General features: G+C 47.3%; 1 protein-coding gene across 1 annotated transcript; it reads left to right on the top strand.

Annotated features, from left to right (window-relative positions):
• Nucleotides 1-13,710: 13,710 nt before the first annotated feature.
• On the top strand, nucleotides 13,711-18,467 carry CCNB1 (cyclin B1). Its single transcript, XM_024197854.3, has 9 exons — nucleotides 13,711-13,851; nucleotides 14,206-14,361; nucleotides 14,441-14,554; nucleotides 15,032-15,214; nucleotides 15,865-16,023; nucleotides 16,541-16,777; nucleotides 17,203-17,343; nucleotides 17,681-17,791; nucleotides 18,159-18,467. Exons 1-9 carry the CDS (start codon nucleotides 13,831-13,833, stop codon nucleotides 18,267-18,269), a joined length of 1,233 nt encoding a protein of 410 aa, XP_024053622.2. The 5' UTR covers nucleotides 13,711-13,830; the 3' UTR covers nucleotides 18,270-18,467.
• Nucleotides 18,468-21,086: the final 2,619 nt, after the last annotated feature.

Here is a 21,086-nt window from a genome sequence, read left to right on the forward strand (position 1 = left end):
AACTCTCTCATTTGTATATGTGGCAGCAAGTAATGTATGTATATAGTGCAGCCAAAAAAATACAAATATTTTGTGAATGTTTATCATGTACTGCATCTTGACTTGTGCAATTTTTTTAAAGATTTTATTTTCATCTTATGAGATGTATAAATGGGCAGATTTGAAATATAGAAGGTTCCGTTTTACCTTTTGCAACATGCTTGTGGTGCAGAAGATGAACACAGACTGCTACTGCTCATATTAGTCAATACTACAGTACGATGGTATGTTAGATCATGAGCTTTACTACTGCTTGTAATGTACACTTAAATCTTACTAGTTTCAAAGAAACATACTGACCTGTTGTAAAGTATAAAAATTTGTAGGTTTAGTAGGGGTCTGGTACTATCTTACTGACCTTGACATAGACTTTCTTCTGAAAACACTTGCAGCTTTTCATGGAAATCCATCATAACTCACAATGCACATGACTTTTTCATCTAAAACTGGTTGTAGCATGTGAAAATTAAGACAATACTGTATATTTCTTTTTGTCCATATCCCTATACCACAAAATTAATGTGGTGAGAAGATGCCCCTCTTCTGTGAAAGTATATTATCTTTACATGTTTTGTGGTAGCCTGTGCCAATGCAGGCAGTGGGTTCCTCCTCAGTTCTGTGAGCCACAATGATGATCAATTACCCTCCAGGATTTTTCCTCTCTCTAATATTATTCTGCAAAAACCTGCAGCTGGCTCTAGAGGCAAACTTTGCCCTGTCAGTGGTTGGGCAGGACTTCTGCAGCAGAGCTTCGCTTTGGGAGTAAGTGGAGGTCAGGGATTCCCCATCTCCTTACGTCTCAGGCAACTTCTGTAAGACTTTGTATTCACTGTGCTCTATCCTGTCGTTGGGGAATCACAAGTTAATTATTAGAGCTGATCAGAAAATACGTTTTCCATAGAAAATTATGATAAAAATAATTCGCCAATTTTTCTGAGGAAAAATTTGAAACTTCACTGAAAACTGGCAGCATTTCCAAATTGAATTTTTTCATAGTGCCTCCAAAGAACAGTAGTTGGGATGCATCTGTGATGGGTTGGATCACAGAACCCCCCCTTGGGAGCTGCTAACTGATGTGCCAAGACTACCTCTGCTCTTGTTTTGCCTGCCAACTCAGGACTCCAGCACCCTGTCTTGCTGAGCCAGACACTCCCATCTGCTCCAACAAAGACCCAGGGTCTGAATTACTTGCCCCAAAGTTGCAGGTTTACCTGAAAACAGCTCACAGAAGTGCGCATGTCTTTAGCACTCAGATGCCCAACTCCCAATGGGGTCTAAACCCAAATCCGTTTTACCCTGTATAAAGCTTATGCAGGGTAAACTCATAAATTGTTCGCCCTCTATAACACTGATAGAGATGCACAGTTGTTTGCTCCCCCAGGTATTAATACATACTCTGAGTTAATAAGTAAAAAGTGATTTTATTAAATACAGAAAGTAGGATTTAAGTGGTTCCAAGTAGTAACAGACAGAACAAAGTAAGTCACCAAGCAAAATAAAATAAAACACACAAATCTATGTCTAGTCAAACTGAATACAGTTCTCACCCTCAGATGTTTCAGTAAGTTTTTTCTCAGACTGGACACCTTCCAGGCCTGGGCACAATTCTTTCCCCTGGTACAGCTCTTGTCCCAGCTTAGGTGGTAGTGTGAAAGTAGAATGAAATATATTGTAAAAATAGAATGGATTAAAGAAATGCTGTATGTACCTTTAAGCAGAAATAAGGAATGTTGAAATACAGGTGGCAGGAAAAGAAACGTTAGGACATAAACAAAGAGTTCACTTAAGCTAATGGTGGAACATTAACCGGAGATTGGTAAAAGTTAGTAAGGAAATTAAATATGTATGTCTAGCCTCAGGTAAACTTGTCAGTTCTGCTTTCTTTGTCCTCTTGTTAAGTTCACGCCCTTTTATCTGTATAAAATAAGGTAGTGTGGGTCTTGCATGGTGCTCACATTATCTGGGTGTATTAGCAGAGCGCTGTGCTAATAAACAGAGTGGTCTAACAAATTGAGAGTCCTGAATCTGACTTTGACAATTTGGAGGTTCTACCGAGATGGCAACCGTCTTCACTGGGGCCGTGTGATTCCTGACCGTTTTTGTAGGACGACCGTGGCAGCCGGCACCTGGGCATTTGGCCTGAGCGGTCCTCCGCCTGAACGGAAAGGCGCACAACCACAGTGAAGTCTACGCCATCAAACCTGTTGGTTCCCACTCTGTTCTGGTAGGGATCCCGGGATCTGACATCAGGTATCTGGTCAGGTAATTATTTCTGTGTTTTGTCCGGACTGAGGACTGTCCTATCTCTGTGACTATCCGTCCTCCCTGTGGAGTGTTTGAGTCTGGGTGCCGTCTCTGTCCAGGGATCGGCCGACTAAGGGGTTCCTGTCCCCACAGTCTGAGTGAGTGAAATCTGCACAATCGCAGACGCACCGCACCTTGAGTAAAACCCTTGGTGTGAAAGCAAGGGCGATTGAGGCAGTAGCCTGTGGGCTCCTTTTGTGTGTCGCACAGGGCATCGCTCTGACGAACCCGAATTTCCTTCTTGTGTGATTGGTGTATGTAAAGTCCTCCTGTATGGGTAACCAGACGTCTAAGTCGGGAAGTTCCCTAAAGGAATGCCGGCTCATTTTATGTATTTTAGGAAGGGTCCGGACTCCTGTAAATTTCTGGAAAAATGGTCTAGGTTAACTCAGGGGGATCCCAAAACTCAGTGGCCACTGTTAGGATCTTGGGACAAAGACCGAGTGGATGTCTTAAAAGACAAACTGGCCAACCTAAAACTAAATTGGCCAGAGGAGAGGTTGATTGTTTCATGCAGTGGTGGGAAGAGGCAAATCGTAGGTGGACAGAATTGAAACTTGCCTCTCTCAAAGCTTCAAATGATAAGTTAAAAGCTTTATTGGAAGCCTCCTCTCCCAGCACCAGACCGAGCGCTCCCCTTTACCCCGTTCAAGCAGACTCAGATCGATCCTAACCCATTCATACTCCCATCTCATTCTGGAAGAGGACAAAGAAACCCCTTTGTTAAATTCTGGGGACAACGATGAGGAAGACGCATTAATTGGCTTGGCAGCCTTGTGTCAGATCAACAGACGATCACCAGCCTCCCCAGTTCAGGAATAATTCTCAGAGGTCACCAGTTCAGACCAGTCCGGACCATCCAATGCCGCCCAGGCCCATTCCTCTGGTACCGGTCAGGCCTGTAAAGAAAAATCCCTTGTTCCCCTGAAATCCTCCAGTCTGCCTGACTTCTCTGCTTTTTCTTATACATGCAAAGATAGCCTGAATAAGGATTGGGCCCGTTGCTTGCACTCTAGCTCTAAAACTGTCCAGGCTCCCCTCTGAATCCTGCATACTGGGGGCCAAGAAGGGGGTCCCACTTGGAGCTATAAACCCTGGACTCACACAGAGCTCCATTCAATTGTAAAAGGCTTTCCAAAGCCCCTGGAAAATCCTACGAAATTCGCAGAGGAATTTTTGTTAGTATGCGACACCTATGAACCCTCTGAGGCAGACCTCCTGCAGCTGTGTAAGCTGCTTGTAATCCCTAGCGAACATGAAAAATGGTTCACAGCAGCAAATTGGCCTGTCAGTGAGCGCCACTCTAATTTGCCAGACACTGGTCCTGACGCTGAATACCGGAAAAAGTGTAAGGACCGAGCTAAAAGTCTACTTGAAGCCATCCCTTGAGTATGGACTCCTAAAACCAACTGGATGGCCATACACTGCTGTAAACAGCGACAGGGAGAAAACCCGGGCGACTATCGCACCCAGCTGACTGATGTTTTTCTGCAACATTCTGGTATACAGCAACCAGGTGAAAATGGACGGGGCGCCCTGGCTCATGCATTTGTTAATGGCCTCCTACCTGCTATTGGCAGTATGCTAAAGCGAAAAAGTGTTGGGTGGGAGACCGAAATCATGGACAAATTGCAAACAGTCGCAGAGCACTGCCAACACACTCTGAAAGGAAAGGAGGAACAGTCCTCTCAAAAATTAATGGCCCTGCAAATTCAACATTATTCAGGGCAGGGCAAACAGTACCGGGGACGGGGAAGGTTCCAGGGATGGGGACGTGGACGAGGGAGGGGTCGTGGAACTGGATTTTCGGGTTTTGGGGATGTTTGTAATTACTGTAAGCAGCCCGCTCATTGGAAGAACGAGTGTTCGAGCCAGCCTGATACCTCTGTAAATAACCAGTTAGACCCCCTGTCGGCACAGCCCGACAATCCCCAGCCTTACTTTGTCCCACAGCAATGACGGGACGCCGGGGAACCTCAGGAAATTTTAGCTCCTTTACTACCTCTCACTCCCACGGGTGAGTGTGTTTTGACTATTAATGATCTTTCTCTCCCTTTCCTTGTTGATACGGGAGCTTCGCTCTCTGCAGTTCGTATTACCGATCTGCCTGTGGTTTCCCGCTCCAGAAAAACCGTGTCCGCTGTGGTTATTATGGGAATCCCAACCCCTTATCCCCTATCAATACCTCTACCGGTCCAGGTCGGTCCCCTTTCTGTGGATCATGCATTCCTTCTCTCTGATTCCACTCCGGTAAACCTTTTGGGTCGGGATCTGTTATGTAAACTTGGCTGTACCATGTATTGTTCCCCGTATGGTGTCTACTTACAAATCCCCCAGTCCTCTCTGAGTGATTCTGTGGCCTCCCTGCTGTCTGAAACTCCCCTTTCCACTCCAGTCCCCTGTTTCCCATTGATCCCGTCCCTTGAACAACTAATTTCGCAGATCCCATCCTCTCTGTAGCCAACCCACCCATCTGAAGTGGGCTGCTTAAATACTGACCCTGTCTGCATTACTGTTGACTCCTCCAAACCCCTGTCTCGCCTGTCTCAATACCCTTTAAACCCCGAAGCAGAAGCTGGCATTGCTCCGGTCATGACTGCCCTGCGGGAACAAGGCATTATTGTCCCCTGCTCCAGCCCCTGTAACACCTCTATCCTCCCAGTTCAAAAAGCTGATGGTAAATCGTGGCGGTTTGTTCAGGATCTTCGAGCCATTAACCGCATTGTTATACCCGCCTTTCCTGTTGTCCCTAACCCAGCAACGATTCTGGCTTCTATCCCACCAGGTGCAACTCATTTTACTGTTGTTGATTTGTGCTCTGCTTTCTTTTCTGTCCCAGTTCACCCTGACTCCCAGTATCTTTTTGCCTTTTCTTACAAGGGGCAGCAGTACACATGGACCACGCTCCCTCAGGCGTATACTGAAAGCTCATCTTACTTTTCCCAAGCATTAGCCTGAGACCTTGCTGACCTTGTTTTTCCGTCCGGGTCCACACTAGTCCAATATGTAGATGATCTACTCCTCTGTTCCCCTTCGTTGTCTGCCTCAGAAACTGATTCTTTAGTGCTCCTTACTGCCCTAGCAAAGAAGGGTCACAAGGCTTCTTGCTTTAAGCTACAGCTCTGTCAAGCCTGTCACACACCTTGGCTTTCTCCTCTCCCAGGGTTCCTGTACACTTTCTTCCGCCCGCGTCCAAGCTATCCTCAGCTTTCCCCGACCCCACTCCCCACGTCAGGGCCGAAAGTTTTTGGGCATGGCTGGATTTTGCAGGCAATGGATTCCCCAATATGCCTCCCTTGCAAAACCTCTTCAGGAACTCACTCGAGTCTCTGTGCCTGACCCCATGCCGTGGCCCCCTGAGGCCGACTCTGCCTTTGTTTCCCTCAAACAGGGTTTGGCTTCTGCCCCCGCCTTAGGGCTGCCTGACTGTTCTAAACTTTTTACCCTTTTCTGGCACGAACAATCTGGGTGTGCACTGGGAGTCCTCACTCAGATGCACGGAGACAAAAAACGCCCAGTGGCTTATTTATCTGCCACTTTGGACCCTGTTGCCCAAGGCTTACCCCCTTGCCTGCGTGCTGTGGCTGCCGCAGTGCGCCTAGTCAAAATGTCCGAATCCCTTGTCCTCCGCTCTCCTCTAACCCTCATGGTACCTCACTCTGTGGAAACTCTCCTGCTACAACGTAACACAAGCCACCTCTCCTCCGCCCGCCTTACCAGGTATGAACTTTTACTGCTGTCGGCTTCGTATATCACCATAAAGCGTTGTTCTCAATTAAACCCTGCCATTCTCCTTCCTTTGTCTGATGACGGTGATCCCCACGACTGCCTTGCAACTGACTCTGCTGTTACGGTCCCGCGCTCTGACCTTTCTGATGTCCCTCTCCCTAACTCTGACCTTGTTTTGTTTACTGATGGTTCCTGTTTTCGAGACAACCAAGGTCGTCTCCTTGCAGGATATGCTGTGTGTCACTCTCTGAAACTCTAGAAGCTGCGCTTTTACCTTCTGTAACCTCAGCGCAAGTCGCCGAATTAGTTGCCGTCATCCGTGCCTGCTTTTTGGCGGAGGGACGCTCCGCCACCATTTACACTGACTCTCGCTATGCTTTTGGGGTTGTACATGACTTTGGCACCCTCTGGCAAGCTCGGGGTTTCCTTACCTCCGCCGGTACCCAGAGGTGAAAGTAAGTTGGTACGGTCTGGTATGGCGTACTGGCAAGAGCCAGTACACCATGCCAGACCGCATCAGCTTCCGTGGCGGGGATTTAAAGGGCCCTTTAAATCCTGCCCGCAGCTCGGCACCTGGGCTGGGGCCGGGATTTAAAGGGCTCGGAGCTCCCTGCCACTGCGGGGAGCCCAGAGTCCCCACCCGCAGCTCCGGCGCCCGGGCTGGGGCCAGGATTTAAAGGGCTCAGGGCTCCCCGCAGCGGCGGGAGCTCCGGGCCCTTTAAATCCCGGCCCCAGCCCGGCAAGGCTTGGGGCTCCCTGCAGCCGCGGGAGCTCTGGGTCCTTTAAATCCCCACCCCAGCCCGGCAGCCGGGCTCGGGCGGGGATTTAAAGGGTCTGGAGCTCCACGACGGCCGAAGCCCCGGGCCCCTTAATTTGCCCCTGAGCCCCGGGGGCTCCCAGCCACCTGTGCAGCTGGGAGCCCCCGGTTGATATAAAGGCCCTGGGGCTCCTAGCCACAGCCGGTGTCCCAAGGCCTTTAAATCTTGAGAGGCCCCTCCTCTTCCGGTTGAGGCCACACCTCTTCCGGATGAGGCCACGCCCCCTCAGGACTCCGGCAGTACCGGTAAATCCTGTAGATTACTTTCACCCCTGCCGGTACCCCTATCAAAAATGGCCCCTACATCGCGGCTCTCCTGTATGCAGTTTTACTTCCGTCTGCACTAGCTATTGTTAAGTGCCCTGGCCACTCAATGGCGGATACTGATGTTGCGAAGGGTAACGCATTTGCTGACACCTCTGCTAAACATGCTTCTGCCATAGAACCTTCCCCAGATGCATTTCTAGGTTCCCTTTCTGTTTCTATACCACCACCGTCCCTCACTAAGCTCACCCTGCTCCAAGACTCTGCCCCAGAAGCCGAAAAAGACTCCTGGGTTGCCCAGGGTTGCTCTCTACATCCTGATTCCCTTTGGCGTTCACCTACTGGCGCCTATGTGGCCCCCTTTTCACTCTACCCGTCACTGGCCGCCCTGCTACACGGTGTTTCGCATGTCGGAAAGGAGGGGATGGTCTCTGCTGTAACTAAGGCAGGATGGTAGGCCCCCCATTTCAGTTCTTTTGCAGCCTGCCACTGTGCCGCCTGTACCACTTGCCAAAGCCACAATATTGGTAAACCTGTAAAAGTGGCTCAGGGGTTCCGGGGCCTGCCCCAAGCACCATTCTTGCATTGGCAACTTGATTTTGTACACATGCCTAAGTGTCAACAATATGAATTTATCTTGGTTATGGTATGTTTATTTTCGGGTTGGATCGAAGCCTTTCCTTGTCGCAAGGCTGACTCACTGTCTGTTGCCAAACTGTTTGTTAAATCATATTATGCCTGCCAAGGGAATTCCTGCCACTCTGTCCAGTGATCGGGGTACACATTTTACTGGACAACTTGTTCAACATCTGGATCGTGTATTACATATCACACACCTGTTGCACTGTCCTTACCACCCACAGAGCGCAGGTGCAGTTGAAAGATGAAATGGTGTATTTAAGAATAAGCTTGCTAAAATTTGTGACTCTACAGTGTTAAGCTGGCCAGCAGCTTTACCGTTGGCCCTTATGGAAATGCGATCCACTCCATCCCAAAGGCATAAATTGAGTCCCTTTGAAATTGTTATGGGATGCCCTATGCGAGCTATGGCTACCATTACTCCAGTCCCAGACTTGAACTTGACTCACAGTATGCTCCTTCAATATTGCAAGGGATTAATGCAAGCCGTAAGTCACTTCCATTCACAGGTTTGAGCCGCCTGGCCGACAGAACCCACCTCTGACGCTCGCCACGACCTCGAGCCGGGTGATTGGGTCTATGTACGGCACCATCATCGAAAACACGCCTTGGAGCCCCGGTGGAAGGGTCCTCATCAGGTACTGCTTACTACCCAGATGGCTCTTAAACTATCTAGCATCGCAGCGTGGATACATGCTTCGCAGTGTAAGATGGCACCATCCCCAGCAAACCAATCATCACCTCAGAACCACGCAGAGTCAATTTTTACTCCAGAAGAAGACGTAGAGGAACAGCCTGCAATACCTTACAATCTATGCTCTCATAAGGGTTGCCAGAAGCAGACGACGACGTAAAGCAAGGCCCAAGAAGAAGCAGTAGTGAGCCTAGCGCCTGCTGCCTGATGGACGTAAAACCGTGACTGCGGTTCCCTCAGTTGAGGTTGTCAGAACCAGAAGGGCCATGCCTCCAACATGCGCCTCTGGTGGCACCTGTTCCTCGGCTGCTGGTGTCTTAAGGTCTGGGGAATCCACAATGACAATTCTTTTATCCAGCAGCAAGTGTGGATAGCTCAGACCCTTAATATTTCTAATTGCTGGGTCTGCAGCCACATCCCAGCCCACTCTCAAGCTGGTGTTCCTGTCCTGGCAATCCCACTCAATTCCCCAGACCTCACTGGAGAACCTCGTCCGTTTAACAAAACATGGAACAGCAATGACACTTGGGAAGCGGTGGGAGTAAATGTATCTAAATGGATAAGTGTGGTGGAGGGAAAAGGTCATTGGTGTTGGGTGTGTAATGGGACAGAGCTGGATCTGGGAAAAAGCCGTTGCCTTCAGCATATTGTGGCCAATGGTGTATGGGATTATTCGAACAAAACTAAAGAGTGGCCGGCCGGGTATGGGGATATGAATTTTTTCTCGACCTGGGATCAAACAGAAAAATCAATTTCATATTCCCCCTACAGTAACCTTAGTGAAAACAATACAATCTTTCAATGCCATGCAAATAACACTACTCCTCATAAGGAGAATTACCCTGTGCCCTGGGGGATATTACTCCTCCTTTGCAGGCACCTATATGACAAATGGCTGCAACCGATCCTTTCCGGCCTTAATAGGTCATCATTGGGTTTGTGGGACCAAAGCTTATACTGCGTTACCAGCTAACTGGTCAGGTATCTGTTATCCCGCCCGACTCTTCCCACAATTCTGAGTGCTAGGGTCCTTCCCATGAGAACGCTTCCGTAATTTCAGGCGAAGAAGAAGGGACTTACCAGATGCCCAATGGTATGTAAATAACATAAGCCCCTTAACCTGGGAAGAGGCCATTGGCAGTTCCCTTATCCCACTTGGGGGAGTAATACACCATGCAAAAAGGCTCCTGAGGTTACAAGCAATAGTCGAAATAATGGCAAATGAAACCGTAGAGAGTTTAAGAGCCCTGGCCAAAGAAACAGGGGCGATCCGACAGATGGCCCTCCAAAACCGTCAGGCATTAGACATAGTGCTGGCGGCCAAAGGAGGGACCTGTGCTCTCATTGGAAAAGAATGTTGTGTGTATATCCCTGACGACACCAATGAGGTAATAGATCGCGCTAGCCACTTAGAACAAATCGCATATCTTCCCCATGAAGAGCCGAGTTCTTTATGGAAGTGGCTAAGTAACCTGTTCAATTTCTCTGGCATAGGAAACTGGTTGTTTCAGGGAGCCCTGACTATCCTGTTTGGAATCCTAATGATTTTTGTATGTTTTCAGTTAATCTCCTGTTGTATCCAGAATTGTGTAAGGCATGCCACCCAGGTGACTGCCCCAAGACAGAGTGCTAATATGATGATTTTGAATATCGCTGATGAACAAAGAGATAAAGAACGGTTAATATGTGGAACCCAGTAATTGTTGGTCATTGCATAGCTTGACCAAAAGGAGGGATTGTGAAAGTAGAATGAATTATATTGTAAAAATAGAATGGATTAAAGAAATGCTGTATGTACCTTTAGGCAGAAATAAGGAATGCTGAAATACAGGTGTCAGGAAAAGAAACATTAAGGCATAAACAATGAGTCCACTTAAGCTAATGGTGGAACATTAACCAGAGATCGGTAAAAGTTAGTAAGGAAATTAAATATGTATGTCTAGCCTCAGGTAAACTTGTCAGTTCTGCTTTCTTTGTCCTCTTGTTAAGTTTGCGCCCTTTTTATCTGTATAAAATAAGGTAGTGTGGGTCTTGCATGGTGCTCACATTTTCTGGGTGTATTAGCAGAGCGCTGTGCTAATAAACAGAGTGGTCTAACAAATTGTGAGTCCTGAATCTGACTTTGACAGTAGCTAGGGGATTCTTCATGATGGCTCCTCTCTCCCCCTTTGTTCTCTTCCACCCCTTTATATATCTTTTGCATAAGGCGGGAATCTTTTTGTCCCTCTCTGAGTTCCCACCCCCTCCTTCTCAATGGAAAGACACCAGGTTACAGATGGATTCCAGTTCAGGTGACACGATCACATGTCACTGCAAGACTTCATTACCCACTTGCCAGCATACACATATACAGGAAGACTTACAGGTAAAACACAGCCATTTGCAGACAATGGTCCTAGTTAATGGGAGTCATCAAGATTCCAAATCACCATTAATGGCCCACACTTTACATAATTACAATAGGCCCTTAGAGTTATATTTCACATTTCTAGTTGCAGATACAAGAGTGGGTACATTTATACAAATAGGATGATTACACTCAGTAGATTATAAGCTTTGTAATGATACCTTACAAGAGACCTTTTGCATGAAGCATATCTCAGTTACATTATAGTCACTTATTATTAAATTTTTATAAAACCATATAGACTGCACAACGTCACAGCATCATGTTTCCGCCCGCCTCTATATGGTGGGCTCTCTAGTCAGACTACATCTCCCATGATGCATCATAGTCTCCCCTCCTGAAGAATGGAGATGGTGTGTTAGGCAGGGGAATCACTGGTATGGTGTGTCATGGCAGATATAGTCAGGCCAGAGAGCTCAGCCTGTAAAAGGAGCCTGCAGAGATGAGACAATCCATCAGCAAAGCTGGATCAAAATATTTCCATTTTTGGGCATGTTGAGTGCTTCACAATCTGTGAGGAGAAGAGAGAATGTTCTGGGGCAAAATGGATGGAAGACACCAATGGTTTGGAGACTGCTTACAGCCAGCCACTAGTGCACCTCTTGATGCCTGTCCAGTGTCCACTACAGCAAAGGCAGTAAGAGATGCCTTGTGCATTGGGTTCTTGAGCTGTGGGGTGAGTACATTGGGCTGATCCATGGGGCTGATCACATGTTGCTGCAGGAGTGACATGCACTAGACATATGAAATAAATATGGTGAACTTGTCATTTTCTATTTCTTGTTTACCCATTTTAACTCCAGACAAACACCCTCCAAAGCTTTATTGAAGGTAAACATATTTAGGCCCAGTCCAGCTGCCATTACAAAGCTGAAAGGTGCGCAAAACAAACAAGGGTGAAACAGCAACAGATGTGCATAATATAACGGTGGAAAACAGTCCAACCAGTAAGAGCAAGATAAACTGAAAATAGTAATGCACAGCATTACATGTATTGGGATAACACATCATCAAGCTATCTGTTCTCTTTCCCCTGCATTGGAATGGGAGAACAGTGCAAGGGATGCTGCTGATGGTAGGCAGTTCCATGGCTCATTGACGGGCTCCCTCACAGATAGAGTTGTCCATAGGTTAAAGGCCACGGTACTGTGCAAGCAAAACAAGCGGACTCCATAGCCCATCCAGCCCTCTGCTCCTTTTTAAACTACTTCTGGGGGCTGCCACTCAGTCAGCCTTCCAGCACCTTTACCAATCCTGACTCAGCTATCTGCAGCCTGGTGGCATCTTATCTCTGTCATCTAGCTCACCTCTCCTGCATCGCTGTTGCTTCACTCTTACTCCTAGGCTCCTGATCCACCTGACTCCCTCTATTCCCATCAAACCTCCAGAGCTGTTCCAGTTTTCCCATGCTTCCTTCTCCACCCAATCCACCCTCAATTTCCCACTGCAGTTACCTTTGGGCCACCCTCCGTTTTCCTACTCCACACCCACACAGCTCACGCACTACCTGACTCCCCCGGCGCTGCAGCCCACTGTGACATTACTCAGGGTACAATCTGGACTGATGCTGTGTCCCCTCAATTTTCCAGCTTGGGGTGCCTTTTACACTGCTTAGGGCTTATATTGGTGTAGTTAGGTTGACAGTGTCCATGTAGACAGTGTGTTACTTACATCTGTTACTGACTGACATTCTTCACAAGAAAGGCTAGTAGGCTCCCTGCTGTGAACCCCATGCCTGGCTTACAACTCCACCTATCACCCCAGGGCAGGTGGGAGGGGGGCTCCCAGCTAGGCTGCCACCCAGACTCTTGGCACACCGCAGGGAGCCCTGCTGCCCTGCCCCCTGACTCCTAGCTGGGCTCCCAGCAGGGAACTCCTTGCAGAGCTGAAAGCCCCGTGGTAGCCAAGCTCTCAGGCCCCTCCCCCCACTGTCCCTCTTAAGTTGGTGGAAGCACTCCTGGTGAGGATGCGCACCACCAACAGAAGGATGGCAGCATGGGCATGAAAAACACAGTAATTACTGTGGTGCCTGTAAATCGACCTAACATAGGTCAACTTAAGTTTGTAGTACAGACATGCCCTGAGTTACCACTCCCAGACTTTCTCCCAGAAGTGTATGCCTGGTATTACCAAGTCCTCTCCTGGACAATACATATAAAATCATATAAAATCTGCCATTTTATTTATAGAACATGATATGCACAAATCCTATTATCTCAAATGGATTTTCCCAAACACTTCACTCCAAACACACTTATTTAGATAAAATAATAAAATAAGTTTATCAACTACAGAAAGATAGGTTTTAAGTGACTCAAGTAATGAGGCATAAAAGTCACAAGAAAATAAAAGTAAAATGGAACAAATGTCTAACTCAGGGGTTCTCAAATTTTCGTCCTGGTGACCCCTTTCACACAGCAAGCCTCTGAGTGCAATCCCCTTTATAATGCTTCCCCAAGGCGAAGCTTGCTTTTAAGAATTCCTGGGTTAATGAATGAGAATGGACACAGTACACGATCATTAAAAGACTGTCAGCCACGGATCTAGCCAAGCTCCACTTCCCACCCCCAGGCTCCAACCTACGCAGCCTCACGCTCCAGAGATGAAATTATAAATGAAACAAGGCGTCACATAGTACAAACAGCCCACCCCCATCGCACCGCCCCCTTTTCGAACGTCTTGAGGAATCAGCGCCCGGTCTCCACGGAAACGCATTCGGGGTGGAACGAGGAGCGGCCAATGACGATCGAGGGAAGACAAGGGGACAGCCAATGAGCGGAGCTCGGTGCGTGGTTTAAACCTGCGGCGGCAGCTGCTGGGAGATCGCGTATTTGTGAGCTGGGCAGCTGTCGGGATAGGAGTCACTCGCACCAGGCCAGGCAGCTCAAGCGGCAGCGGAGGAGCCGGGGTTCTGTGGTGCAGAAGGCGCGGGGGGCCATGGCGCTGCGGATCAGCAGGGTAAGTTGGGGGAAGAAGAGGTCGGGGCCGCGCCGGGCTTCCCCCATGGAGGAGGATGGGTGGCTGCAGCCCTTCCTTCTCCGGGGCGGGGGGGGCAGATAGTGACTGTATAAGCGGGGACCTATGCGCCTCCACGCGGGATGCTGCTACGGCTCCATCCCCAGGCCCGCTGCAGGGAGCGACGCTCCCCCCCTCCTCCCGGTGTTTACTCGTCTGGAGCAGGCTCGGGTAAGCTCGGCTAATGGGCTCGCCCCTGCTGCGCCCGAGCAAGTTGCCGCCCAGAGGGCTCCGGGAAGTGCCGTAGTGTTCCCTCCTGCCCAGGCCTGCCGCGCTGACCGGCGCTTTTCTCCGCAGAATACCAGAGTCAACGCCGAGAACCAAGTGAAGAGCAATGTGGCCGCTGCCAAGCGGGGAGTGGCTGCTGCCAAGCCCGGCCTCAGGCCGAGAACTGCCCTGGGCGACATCGGCAACAAAGTGGGCGAGCAGCCGCCCAAAGCGCTTCCCAAAAAGGTAAGGCCTGGAGCCTGCCCCCGCCGGAGCCCTGAGCAGCCCGAGCCTGGCCCGCTCACGCCCCCTTCTCTCTCCTCAGGAAACGAAGCCCCCCAGCGCTGCGGTGAAGCCCCTCGCCAGGAAAGCCACGAGAGCCGCGGAGAAAGTGATCGAGCCAGCTAAGGAGCAGAAGCCAATCCCTGAGCCTGCTAAGGTATCTGTGCAGTGCCAGTCCCCCGGCACGCAGCCCCTGCTTTGAGCTGGTCACAACCAGCAGGGCTCGTGGTGAGCCTGGAGGAGGAACACGCTTCTTCACACTCTACACCTACCATGACCTCACTGACTCCTGCATGGCTTGGAGCCTCTGCCTGTGGAGCCTCCTTCTCCCATCACCTACAAGCTCCCTTCCCTGGGGGAAGGATAAAAGCAGTGGTCAATTCAAGTAGCAGTCTGTGAGTGGATTATTTGACTAACTCATCAGTAGTAAATAAATAAGGTATCTATATGGCCCCATTTGTGCAGTACTCGAGAGCTTGCCTACACTTGAAAGGCTACAGGTGCACCTGTAGCCTTTCTTCTTCTTCAGTGTAGACCCTACCCATGTGAGGGGTTCTCCCATTGGTGTAGGCAATCCACCTCCCTGAGTCTTCAGTAGAAGCTATAGGTGCTCAATCTTAAACTTTCTCCCCAGTTGGAGTCTCCATCCCCAAGCCCAATGGAGACCTCTGGATGTGTGCCAGCAGAGGAGGTGCTGTGCCAGGCTTTTTCTGATGTCTTGCTTGAAGTGAAAGATGTAGATGTAGATGATGGTGCTGACCCAAATCTCTGCAGTGAATATGTAAAGGACATCTATGGCTATCTGAGAGACCTTGAGGTTGGTATGAACAACAAAGAACCAGATCTGCTGCCATTCTACTGTACCCTGACTCTAGTGTGTCTCCATATCTTTGGTGCAATGGCTATTTGGGAAACTAGACCTCTATTCCTAGACTTGTCTTGTAGTACTCCTAAGGTGCAGGAGTCTCAGCAACTCCTTGGGGCAAGCATTTCTCTTAATTGCCCACCTTCTCACTAGAAGGTGGTTAGAGGTAATATATTTTATTGGACCAACTTCTGTTGGTAAGAGAAGCTTTTGAGCCACACAGAGCTGTGCTGTCTCAACTTGACTCTCCCCAACAGAACTTGGTCCAATAAGAGATTCCTTCACCCACCAGGTCTTTCTAATATCCTGTGACTGACATGCTACAAATACACTGCATATAAGAGCTCTAACAGACTCTGAAAACAGTGATCAGCAGAACAAGCATGCTAAAAACTACCAGCACTGGCATTTACTCTACTATTGCAAAGTAGTACATGGCAATTGTTAGCTGTTGCCTTCAAATATCTCTTGGCCAAAGAAGCTAGATTCTGCACTTCTGTTGGTCAAGACTAGCAACCTCCAGTTTTCTAAAGGGTCTGTAGTAGTGCCAATACTCCTCACATGCAGAAATTGCTGTAGTAATAAATATTCCTTCCATGCAGAAGCAACAAGATGTCAGACCAAAATACCTGGCAGGCCAGGAAGTTACTGGAAATATGCGGGCTATCCTAATTGACTGGCTTGTGCAGGTTCAGGTGAAATTCAGACTACTTCCAGAAACTATGTACATGACTGCTGCCATCATTGATCGCTTCCTGCAGGTAAGGGCATGACATGGCACCTTGTTCCTTTGCCATGATTCCATTGCTCTCTAGCCTATAGCAGATAAGAGTGACAAATCTGAACCCAGCACAAGCTGAATGTTACTTAATGTTATGCACTCACTATAGCAAAGGCTGATTGCTTTTAATAATCTTCTTGAAATTAAAATTCAGACTTTAGGATCATTAAACACAACTGACTGGACTAATGTAGTTTTGAGCACTACATTTGTGGACCTAACTTTGTACTTGACATGAATCATTGTGGCTTTAGTGTGCTAATAACAATCCTTCTTGCATTTCCTGTAACCCCTTCATAAATTGCTGTCTAACTATATAGAGCATTAAAACTCACACTACCTCCTAACTGGCCAGGAACTTTTGTGTTTGACAGTGACTGGCAGTAAACTAAATGTAGTATAAAGACTTGACTTCATCAGCATGGTAGCCAGCTGTCCTGTGACAAACATGCTTATTGGCTTGTATAATTCTTGTATTAAACACTTTTGTACTATAGGACAACAGTGTGCCCAAGAAGATGTTGCAGCTGGTTGGCGTCACGGCCATGTTTATTGCCAGCAAGTATGAGGAAATGTATCCTCCTGAAATTGGGGACTTTGCCTTTGTAACAGACCACACTTACACCAAGTCCCAGATCAAACAAATGGAAAGGAAGATTCTACAAGCTCTAGACTTTGCCTTGGGCCGCCCTCTACCACTGCACTTTCTAAGGAGGGCATCAAAGATTGGAGAGGTAAAATTCATGAGGCTCTTGAAGCCTTTATTAAAGGCAACTTATCAGTTTACCTTCAGATCTACTTGCAAAAGTGCTATTCATAAATGAAAAATTCAATCTGTGCTAGCTTCTCCAAAATGCAAGTCTTATCTTGGCTGGTAGCTAGCTGCCACTTTAGAGCTATGCACAAATACAACTGGTATTCAGGGGAATGCCGTTCTTGCAGACCTGACTAGACTGCTGCTAGTACAGTCTAAAGGAGAAACCACAAATGGCAGAAATAGGTGCACTAATAATGGGACACAACTTGTATAAGCTGTGCAACAAGAGATGTGGGGCTGGGGACAGTCCTATTCCAGGGGATGTAGAAAAGAAGTAGAATGCCTTTGTTTCCCCCCATCAGGGCTTACTAAGAGACAACTAATGCTTGTTTCTCATTCTAGGTGGACCTAGAACAGCACACTCTAGCCAAATATCTGATGGAACTATCCCTGGTGGATTATGAAATGGTACACTACCCTCCATCCCAGATTGCTGCAGCTGCTTTTTGCTTGGCTCTAAAGGTTCTTGATGGTGGAGAGTGGGTAAGTCTAGCTTGGTGCCTTCTAGTTTGAGACTAAACTGAGCAATTGGGTACAATTAACATAGCAGGAGTACCCCCATTGAATTCTGCAGCAAACTATGCTAAACTCAGCCTAGGGTACATGGTTCCATTTCCCAAAATGGGAACTCTGGGCATAGTACCAAGCAAGTTCCACCTAAATAAGATGGGCTTGTGGAAAGCATGATATCTTTCCCACTCTGGAAAGGGAACACTGGTGTAGATCCTGCTCCTTGAAGTAAGGAGCATATCTTTGCCTCTAGATGATGGTTAATAGGATTGGTGTAAACTCCTGAATAACTCTAGTTTCCTTGTCTTAGACACTAACTCTACAACACTACATGTCTTACACTGAGAGTGCTCTTCACCCTGTCATGCAACATATGGCAAAGAATGTGATCCTAGTGAACCGGGGCCTTACGAAGCACATGGTAAGGAACTTACCCATCCTGTAAAAGGAAAGTATGGTGAAGGTGGGAACCAAGTAATACAAAACACTTGGTGCAGCACAACACTTAACCCAAAAAACTGCTTGCTGTTAAACTTGGCTGCTAATGAAGCTTAATGGGTAAATACAGACACTCTAGTCTACCTGCCTAGTGTAGATAGTCTCTGGTATGAGCTCATGGAAAAGCTTGCTTAAATGTGGGTTTTGGATATTAGCTGTTCATAGGCCTGTCATGGCACAAATTGACCAATTTTCAGCTCTTGTCCAATCTCTAGTTGGAAACTGAGACCCCCTCCAAACATCTGGCATTATAATATGCAAGACTTAACCTCATTTTCTTCTCATTTCAGACAGTCAAGAACAAATATGCCAGCAGCAAAAATGCTAAGATTAGCACTCTTCCACAGCTAAACTCTACAGTCATACAGGATCTGGCTAAGCCTGTGTCAAAAGTGGTATAACTTTTTTTATATAAAACTAGCAGAATTAGATTAAAGTTGGCACCATGTGCCATTGTATGTGTTTGTGCATGTGTGTGTATATAATATCTTGTCCTTGACCTAAAGCTTTTAATAAAGCATTTTATGCTTCTTACTCTAATCATGTTTCCTATCATGTCTAAGTATAACCACTTTCCAGTGACAAATCTTAAAACATAAGAGGTTGATTGCTTATTCTTACCCACCTTGTAGCTCTAGTACATTTACCTAGGGTGCTCAGGGGGCCAGGTGTTCTCAACTTTATTTAAAAAAAAAACAAAACTCTTGCACGAAGAGCAGAGGGTCAATGGGCTCTAAAGTGTCAATAGCAAAACAGACCCCACATGTACCAACTGTCCTTGTTAGAGCAAGGACAGCTCTCCCATCATAGCTGCAGAAATGCACTTATATTGCACTGTAAAAGGGTGGTGGGGCAGCTTTGCTAACATCAAGCTATAGGTTCATCCTTAAGAACAGTGGGAGAATAACTTACCACTGCCTCTTGCTACAGGTGTCCAGCTTCTCTAGTCATTTTTCCCCTCTAACCTAAAGTGCAGTGGGTGTCAGCCTGGAGCAATGATCACCTGGGTAGGTGAACCATACACTGCATCCCTCAGCTGGCAATGTAAAAGTTTAATCTCTCCACAAGAGATACAGTATTGGCAGGTGCCTGTCTCAGTCTAACAGGTGTCTCTCTCAAAGAGATGAGTGTGCCTGCTACTCCTATCTTGGAATATTAAGTGGCTTCATGATTACCATAAATCCATTCAGAGTTGTAATGGACATAAGGTAGCTTACTAGTAGTCAGTTATGTGGAGGACTTGTAATGCTCATTAGTTGTCTAGTTCACTACTGTAATACTTGCACTCTCAAGTTACTGACCACTTGATTCATCATATGAGGTTCACCAATTCCCCAGGAGTGGACACACCCTGAGGCCAGATCTAAACATCCTGCTGTGAGCCAAACCTTAATAACGATCTTACTTTTAGTAGTAAAAGAGAAGTTACCTATGGTTGAAAGATCAATATAAATACAAGTGATTCTCTGTGTTCACTGTTCAAGACCACAACAGTGCAAGAATCAACTGCTGACTTGTAAAAGTCTCTCTCTCTCAAATTATGTCAACAGATCAGAATGCAAAGGCAGCTTAGATGTCCAGTTACCCTGGAAAGACTATTCCAAATAGTTATTTGGAATAGCTCCATCCTATATGTTTTAGCTCTTCAAAGTTTAAGCAGACTGGAGATGAAAACATCAAGCCCAAGGTTTCACTTTTATACCTGAAGCAGCTGTTAAGCGTGAGCCCAGCATATGACAGGATTCTTTGTGCACAGGCTGTCCCATCACTTTGATGCTAACATTACCTATGTATGCATAGTAAATACTCAGTTAGCCTGATTAACATATGGCAATTAACCAGTCCTCTATTATAAAAGAGATAGTTAAGCTGAAGACAATGTAGGTATTAGTTTCCTACAGTATTTTACACCCTTGATCTTAAGGTTAACTGGACACAGTCCCATACATAATTAAGACATGAAAGGGAATTAGCATCTAGAAGCTATTTGGTTACACTGATACAATTAACAGAATATAGGTAAACACAAACAAATCCATTTGGTATCTACCCTTAATTTCTAGTACACCTCTACCCTGATATGACACTGTCCTCAGGAGCCAAAAAATCTTACTGCGTTATAGGTGAAACCGTGTTGTATCAAACTTGCTTTGATCCACGGGAGTGTGCAGCCCTGCCCCCCAGAACACTGCTTTACTGTGTTATATCCAAATTTGTGTTATATTGGGGTAGAGGTGTATTACAAATGAATTGCTAGTCTAGTACATTGCTGAAATTCACATAGAAGTGATCTGTCTTGATACAGGTTGGCTGGTCTGTCAGTGTCACAAAATTGGACTTTATGAGGTGGCAATATTCAAATTATTTTTATATGTAAATTAAATGTGGAACACATTTAATAAAAATCTGTTCAATGAGATCTTATAAAGCAGCCAGGGGGAGAATTACTTACATGTATTGCTTCCTTAAAAATCTGTATATGTAAGCGCATCACTCTTAGACCTCAGGCTGGTCTTGCACAAGCCTTCAAGAAAAGGGATTGCGTGCATGGTATTTTCAAAAGCAGGCCTGATAAAAGGGGCCCCCAGCCACAGCTGCCAGCAGAGCAGTGGTGTGCAGAGACCCTTCTGGGCTCCCCGCTTAGGAGCTGCTGCCAGAGGGGTGGGCCGGTCAGTTTCAAGAACCACCCCAGGTAAGCGCTAACCCCAGCCTTGAGCCTGCATTCCTCACCCAAACTCCCTCCCAGAGCTTCTATCCCAACCCCTGGCCCCAGCCTGGTGAAAGTGAGTGAGGGTGGGGAAGAGATGGAGGGGGAGTGTGTGGACTGAGCAGGGGCATGGTCTTAAAGAAGGGGCTGGGCAGGGGGTGGGGCACGAGTCTTTGGGTTTGCATGATTAGACAGTTGGCAATCTTAGGGGCAGGGATGTGGAAGCCCTGGCTGTGCCGGAAGAGCACAGCCGGCAGCCCACTGGGCACCAGCTAGCACAGGCGCAGCACCGCCCAAATGTCAGATGGACCGCATCCACATGGCTTTTGGGGGCCCACTGACTGTTTGGCCCTGGGGCCTGGAATTTCTGTCAGTGGGCCTGTTCAAAATCACTTCACTTAGTTGTAATATTGCAAATGCACTTAAAAATCAGGAACAAGTGTGAAACATTGCTACACCTCTGTGCTTGGAAAGTGAAGGCAAAGGAGTATTTAAGATAGAATCCGCTTGG

This window comes from Terrapene carolina, unplaced genomic scaffold (assembly GCF_002925995.2).
Source record: "Terrapene carolina triunguis isolate 2854851 unplaced genomic scaffold, T_m_triunguis-2.0 Scaffold69, whole genome shotgun sequence".
NCBI lineage: Eukaryota > Metazoa > Chordata > Testudines > Emydidae > Terrapene > Terrapene triunguis.